Source organism: Otolemur garnettii, unplaced genomic scaffold, assembly GCF_000181295.1.
Source record: "Otolemur garnettii isolate 467f Iridium unplaced genomic scaffold, OtoGar3 scaffold00029, whole genome shotgun sequence".
In the NCBI taxonomy this organism is placed as follows: domain Eukaryota; kingdom Metazoa; phylum Chordata; class Mammalia; order Primates; family Galagidae; genus Otolemur; species Otolemur garnettii.
The window spans coordinates 18,360,378-18,367,922 of NW_003852424.1; the positions used below are offsets into that span (position 1 = coordinate 18,360,378).

At 42.4% G+C, this 7,545-nt stretch overlaps 2 protein-coding genes across 2 annotated transcripts; both read right to left on the bottom strand.

Annotated features, from left to right (window-relative positions):
• LOC111724948 (histone H3.1) lies at nt 1-459 on the bottom strand. The gene has a single exon (XM_023512666.1). It carries the CDS (start codon nt 444-446, stop codon nt 36-38), a length of 411 nt encoding a protein of 136 aa, XP_023368434.1. The 5' UTR covers nt 447-459; the 3' UTR covers nt 1-35.
• Nucleotides 460-1,444: 985 nt separating this feature from the next.
• On the bottom strand, nt 1,445-1,908 carry LOC100945673 (histone H2A type 1-B/E). Its single transcript, XM_003788797.3, has one exon. It carries the CDS (start codon nt 1,887-1,889, stop codon nt 1,497-1,499), a length of 393 nt encoding a protein of 130 aa, XP_003788845.1. The 5' UTR covers nt 1,890-1,908; the 3' UTR covers nt 1,445-1,496.
• Nucleotides 1,909-7,545: the final 5,637 nt, after the last annotated feature.

The following is a 7,545-nucleotide window of genomic DNA, read 5'->3' on the forward strand; positions in this document are numbered from 1 at the left end:
GTTATCCACAAACTGACAAAAATGCAGGTTTGCATCTATGCCCTTTCTCCGCGGATGCGGCGCGCGAGCTGGATGTCTTTGGGCATGATGGTGACTCTCTTAGCGTGGATGGCGCACAGGTTGGTGTCCTCAAACAGGCCCACCAGGTAGGCCTCGCAAGCCTCTTGCAATGCCATCACTGCCGAGCTCTGGAAACGTAGATCGGTCTTGAAGTCCTGCGCGATCTCACGCACCAAGCGCTGAAACGGCAGCTTACGGATGAGCAGTTCGGTTGATTTCTGATAACGACGGATCTCGCGCAGGGCCACTGTGCCTGGCCGATAGCGGTGGGGTTTTTTCACACCGCCAGTGGCTGGGGCGCTCTTACGAGCTGCCTTGGTCGCCAACTGCTTCCGAGGTGCTTTGCCACCAGTAGACTTGCGAGCTGTTTGCTTGGTCCGCGCCATTGCAAAAAATTGGGGAAAATGTGCCCACGGAGACGCGTATGAGAAAAGGCGAAGAGGCACCCTTCTTTTATAGAGTCAGACCATCAACTATTGGGCCCAGAGACATTCAAAGGCCCCCGCGTTCTTCTCGGATTGGTCCATTTCTGCGCGCCGCCTGCAGACTAAGAGCAGTTTTCAGGTTGGCGAACCAATCCGAAGTCCTGCCAATTTCCAGAAGCTACGCTGACGTCATTTATTAACCCCTTCGCTTCTATACCCAGAGTGGACAAAAGTCCTGCACTGCAAGCTTCCAATTTCTTACAATTTAAAACAAGGTAGACCACAGAATGTGATGCAGAAACCTCCAGTAGGTTCAGGTGGGGGCGAGGGGAAGCAAAGACACTTGGAGATTAGGGAAATTCGCGCGCGGGCTGCATTTAAACTGGTAATTATTTTCTTGGGTGTGGCATGTGTATTGTAGACAATTAGGAAAATATTCCCGGTTTTGGAAGATACATGGTGAAGATGTTAAGTGTGAAGTGTCAAGATGTATGCAACATACTCTCAATAGCTGGTTTAATTGCGTGCAGTCTATTGAACCTGGACGGAGAGTATGTAGGTACTCTCAACAACCTAGGGGAGTGCTAACGTTGGTGACAGGGATTTATTTTTAACAACTTAAATACACACTAATTTTCTAAAAGCCGGTGTGTATACTGCACTGCTATACTTTTCTCCAAAAGGTAAAGCTGTTTTCTGGTCTCTGCAAAAAGTAATTTGTGAGCACATGTTTGACTTTTGTTCCAAAAGTCTCTTACAGGTTTCTATGGGCTATTTTTTCCGTAGGGTAGTTTGCTAGGCGTGCCACCATTTGAGTTTACCTCAAAACCTTTATACAAAACAAAAAGCAAAACTAAACATAAAACCCTGAGCACACCTTTAAACATGAAACATAACAAACATGGCAGCTCATTTAACGGAAATGGTGGGTGGCTCTGAAAAGAGCCTTTGTTGTTCAGCTGATTTTTCTTGCTCTAGAGAAACGAAAAAGGCCAATGCAGACCCAGTGCTTTACTTTCCCTTAGCCTTATGATGGCTCTCAGTCTTCTTAGGCAGCAGTACAGCCTGAATATTAGGCAAGACACCACCCTGTGCGATGGTCACACGGCCCAGAAGCTTGTTTAGCTCCTCATCGTTACGGATGGCCAGCTGTAGATGGCGTGGGATGATACGTGTCTTCTTGTTGTCACGGGCAGCGTTGCCCGCCAGCTCCAGGATCTCAGCGGTCAAATACTCCAGCACCGCTGCTAGATATACAGGGGCGCCAGCCCCGACTCGCTCAGAATAGTTACCTTTGCGGAGCAGACGGTGCACTCGGCCCACAGGAAACTGCAGACCAGCTCGAGAGGACCGGGTCTTGGCCTTGGCTCGAGCTTTGCCGCCCTGTTTTCCACGACCTGACATTACTGCTGCAACAATAGGAGAAAATAGTCTCCTAGAAAATGCAGTTAGGTCACGGTAGAAAGGAAAGCAAGGGAAGTATTTATACCGGCTGGAGGTAGGCTGTGGAGAACTCTCTCATTGGCTAATGTCAAGTACCCAATGGGAAATCACATTTTGCATCCTTCATTTGCATATAATCCTTCTTTCTAGGTTCTTGTTTCAACCAATCACCAATTCGGCTCCATGGGCTTTTAACTTGAAAAATAACAATTAATCAATTTAATTTTCTCAAAATACCATTCTCAAACATGGAATGGGGTGGTGTTCTGAGTTTTGGCCACTGGTCCTTTTCTGGGATAGAGCTTTATGGTTTTGGAATGAAAAGGACTTAAAACAATTTATAAATAGGTAACATTTAAGAAGTACTTCTGTGCCAGGAGTTATTTTAACTCTAAACGTTTCAATAGAAACGTGGAAAAAGGAACAAATGATTCTTTATTGTGGCTTAATTCCTCTTAAAGTAGCTGAACAATGAAACTTTTCACTTTTATATGTAAGGCTTTCAGATTGATCACCTTGAAGTTAGGTACAGTGACTACTGTCCTCATTTTACCTTGACCAAGATAACATTGACTTAGTGAGACCAAGGACTCTCACCTCCTAGCTAGAAACGTCTTTCTCATTCACCAGAGTCATTACCAATACTCCACCCCTTCCTCTTTTCTTCCTTGGCTACAACAGGATTCTAGTGATTTCCAAAAATTACACATCATCCTCTACTGTACCTATTTGCATATAGAGTTGTTAACTGTAGGGGAGGGAAGACTTTCCCTTTATTTTCTTTGGGTTGGATAACAGGCTATATGAAATAAACTGAGCACAGGCTGATAAATAAAAGATATACAAATTTATTATATACATGTGGAGATCACTGCAGGAAAGAAAAGTGAATACTCAAAAACCTAGTGAAACCCAGAAGCTTATATAGTCTCCTCATAGGGGAGAGAAGACCGGGTATTTTAGCATATTAGGGGAGAATATATGACTTGGAGAAAAGATGAGTAGGCCTCATAAAAAATAACTGATGGCCTGTTACAAAGGCTCATCTGAGTGTGGTATGGATCATCTGTCTCCTCTCTTGTGATAGTTAATTTTTCCTGGTTGATGATGTTTCCCTGGGGAAAGTAAAGGTGCTAAGAAAATTTCACCCCCAAATACGATTCCTTGGTATAAGGATTATTTTGAATTCAAGGCTATTGATAATCAAGAAACTCTGAACGAAGACTTTCCGCAATCTATCTAAAATCTTAAAGGGCTGCTGGACTCCTTATCGCAGGCTAATTAACCTGGCCCTAAGGTGGTTTGAAGCGGCAGATCCGTCCCTCAGGTTAATTTGCAAATCAATCTGTTTTCACCTATCGACACACACTCCCCCTAGCAACCAAATGCTGCTTGCATATGTTCCATATTCTTCCCCCTCCCTTCTAAAAGGAATCTTTAAAAGCCACTGACCAGGGCAGCACCTGTGCCTCAAGGAGCAGGGCCCCAGCCCCATATGCTGGAGGTGGTGGGTTCCTACTCAGCCCAAAACTGCAAAAGGAAAAAAAAAAAAGCCACTGACCACTGAGATTTTGAGAAATCATTCTTGTGGTTCCTCCCCGCCCACCCTTACTCCCCCCATGCATGGTATTTGAAAATAAACCTTTCTCTTATTAATCTACTCTTACTGTAAGTTGATCTTTGCAGCAAACCAACCTAAGGGAAAAGGTAAAGTTTCCCTGTTGACCCCTTCAAGAGAATTCATGACAACTGAGTCCTTTTGAAGGATCTGCCTTTAATCAGACAAGAGGAGTTCAGAAAAAGCCCTTCCATGCACTTATTGTTCCCAGAGTACCCTAAATTTGAAGTAATCAGCATACCAAGGTGGCATATCTTGTTTTGGTGTGGCATTTCCTGAATTCTTTTTTTTTGGAGACAATCTCACGTTGTTGTCCCGATACCATAGATAGTGTCCTGCTGTCACAGTTTACAGCAATCTCAGACTCCTGGGTTTAAGCTATTCCCTTGCCTGCCTTGCCTTGGCCTCCCAAAGTGCTTGGATTACAGGCGTGAGCCACCTCGCCCTACTTGAATTCTTTTTTAACATTGAAGTATGTACTAAATAAACTCTTATAGGAAATGAGAGATTAAACACTCCATGACACAGAAATACTCAAAATGAGATTATATGTTATAAAACACTGGTTTTTGTTATTTTTTTGTTTTCTCAATAGAAAACAAACTTCTGGGCTTAAGCAATTCTCTTGCCTCAGCCTCCCAAGTAGATGGGACTACATGTGCCTGTCACAACACCCAACTATTTCTTTGTTTTTTCTTTTAGCGGGTGGGGCCTGGATTTGAACGCACCAGCCCTGGTGCAAGTGACTGGCACCCCACCCACTGAGCTACAGGTGCTGCCTGTAAAACACTTTCAATGATAGTACAGAATCATTGCCTGTTCTTAAGCTCTCATGTAGAGGATTATAAAATTGAGAGAGATTGCCTAAAGAAATCTTGCTGTTTTTCCTTTGATAGTCCATGAGACAGAAGCAGGTGGGGTCCAGGTAGACTTAGACAATATTTCAGAAATTTCTGAGGCTAAAGCACACAGCTCTACTTACACTAAAAGAGGATAATGGAAGGAGGCGCCCTACTCCTTGAGCCACAGGCACCTCTCCCATATGCTGGAGGTGGTGGGTTCAAGCCCAGCCCCAGCCGAAAACTGCAAAAAAAAAAAAAAAAAAAAAAAAAAAAAAGGATGGTAGAAGGAACAAGATTCATGGTTGTGAGAAAATATGGTCCTAAACCAACACTATCAGAGAATATGGTTGATACAGGGAATCTGACAGGAGTAAAGATGCTAACTTTTTTATTCTTTTTTGCCTTCTCTAACGTCTTTTGACTCCTATTACCTTTTCTCTTCAAAATATTCAACCTCCTTTAAAAAAATGATTATCTTCACCATCGACAGCAACAATAAACACCAATAACACTGGCTAATAAAAATTTGAAATTTGCCACCATCTATGATGGAGATATTTAAAAAAGCGATCTCAGAAACTGTCCCATTAAGTATGTACTCTGAGAGGTCTTAGGCATGATGTGTACCTGAAGATTAAATACCAGTGAATATTCTGCAATCAAAGGTTTTGAGAAACAAATAATATAAAAGCACTGGAAAGACAAGGTTGATCACTGTAAATCAGAAGGATCAAAAGAGTTGAAATATGCATCCAGGATTAATTCCACACATATTTTCTGAAAATTTGCTATGTGCCAGGGAGTATTCTAGGTGCAAAGAACACAGCAGTGAACATAGCAGACAACAAGCTGCGTCCTCAGGGAACTAGTATTTTTTTGTTAGGGGAGGTGCAAAATAAGATGAATACAAAGTAAAAGTGCATAGTTAAGTGATGAGAGCTTTGGAGAAAAATAAAGGAAAGTGGACAGATAGGACAATGGAGATGTGAAGGGAAAGTGTCACCAGAAAGGTGTCATTTGAGTTCAGACCTGAAGGATATGAAGAAGCCAGACAAGTAGGAAGAATAAATACTTCAATAAAAGGCCAGATATGTTAAAATCCAGGAATATGTCAGGAGCAAAGTGTCAGAAGGTACAGCTATTCTAATTTCTTGAACAAATTGTAGGCTATTTTTGTATGGAGCAGTGTATATATGAGTATATAGTACTAGATAAAATAAAAACCATCATTAAGGGCTACTTCAAAGACTCAGGCTTGAAGTAGGAGTACATGCAGTAAAACCAGCAGAAATCTATACTCCACTGAGTCATGTATGAGAAAAAAAAATCTCCCACTCATCCAGGTCACCCTGAGTTAAGGAAATCAACAAGTACTTGGCATCCACTATTAGTAAAACAACTTGAAATCCTGTCAGCAGTGCTTAAAAATCTGTAAATTCTAGGATCTTCCCTTTGAATAATATGTAGAAGATAGATATTGGGCAGCTAGATATAGGTTACTTATTTCAAGTATAAGAATATGAGAGCAATTGTTCCCCAATAGTAACTCCAATGCCAGAAACTGAAAGCAAGACAATTTTATGCCCACTAATTTGCATAAACAATGAAAGAAATGTCTATTCTTTGCTTATAGTGTTGCAGGAAGACAGGGCCCAACAGAGAGAAAGAGCACCCAAACACCAAGTTTATAAGAGGAAGGGCTTTATTTACTGGCCGGGAGCTTACGGCATAGATTTCCAGGACTGGCTTGGTCTTTCCCTGATTACTGACAGTCAAAAAGTTCCACCCCACAGGTACCCTTCTCATTGGCCAGTTTGAATCAAGCGGGAAATGCCATTCCAGCCCCTACGGAACTACAGGACTTCACAGAACTTGGAAATTTCCAAGTTACAACCTTGTGGTCTCCTTGAGAAAACCTGTTCTCCTAGACCTCACCCTTTCCGATATCTTCTCTCAATAGAAATCACAAAAGTATAATGTGACTTGAATACACTTGGAGAAAAGTTGACCAGCATTGAAGTTACTGTAATGTAGGGGAAAGAAAAAATTTTCCTCTACCTGTCTTAGGTTCTTGACTTGGGCACTGTTATAAAAAATACTGTAACAACATGGAAGCTGTCATAAGGAAATGACCCAAAGAAACAATTTGAGCTGAATCCATATGTTAAATAGGAAAGAGCTGTAAAGAGTGAAAATTTAATAAGACACAAAGGCTTGGGCTGGGACAGTTAATCATAGAAAAGCAACTAGGAAGATAAAGGTTAGTTTAACACGGTTTGTTTGTACAGATTTCCCTTATCCCCTCATTCCCCGTCCCTGGGATAAGAACGTCTTCCTTCATTCAGAGGCAAGGAGGGCATCTTTTACACAGGAGTTTTGGAAATAAATATTTCCTGCTTTTGGGAAGGTCAGAGCATTCTTCTTGTATCTGCTGCTTTTCAAGTGCCTTTAATTCAAAACAGTTTGCCAAAGTGACAGATTTTAGGGTAGCATGTTCTGAACTTCAAGTCAAAAAAGGGTTGCTATGGGGCGGGGCCTGTGGCTCTAAGGAGTAGGGCGCGGGCCCCATATGCCAGAGGTGGCGGGTTCAAACCCAGCCCTGGCCAAAAGCTGCAGAAAAAAAAAAAAGGTTGCTATCGTTGGGCATGGTAGTTTATGCCTATAATGCCAGCACAGTGGAGGGCCAAGGCAGGAGGATCCCTTGAGCTCAGGAGTTCAAGAACAGCTGGTCTTATGGCAGGTTCCTGTAGTACTATCTACTCAGAAGGCTGAGGCAGGAGGATTGCTTGAACCTAAGAGTTTGAACTTACTGTGAGCTAGGCTAATGCCACCACACTCCAAGCCTGGGCAACAGAGTGAGACTGTGTCTCACACACAAAAAAAACGTTTGCTACAAGACAGTTCAGGTGGCACAACAAAGTAACCAGCCACTCCTGAAAGTTAGGGGGAAGTCTAAGTAAGGTGGTGTGCAAATCGAGCTTGAAAAAGAAATAGAGGAGAAAGAACATAGGACTCCAGAGGTGATGGTGCAGACATCTCTGAGATACATAAGGGAAAATAACAAGATGAACAAAGAAAGAGATTCTACTTCTGTACAATAGTGTATTTCCAAGCAAATGGGTTTCTGATATTGGACCACAGCTCTCCAAAACAGTGC

Excerpts from the sequence above, each read along its gene's own strand:
- LOC111724948 (XM_023512666.1), bottom strand. The coding sequence starts at position 446 with ATGGCGCGGACCAAGCAAACAGCTCGCAAGTCTACTGGTGGCAAAGCA.
- LOC100945673 (XM_003788797.3), bottom strand. The coding sequence starts at position 1,889 with ATGTCAGGTCGTGGAAAACAGGGCGGCAAAGCTCGAGCCAAGGCCAAG.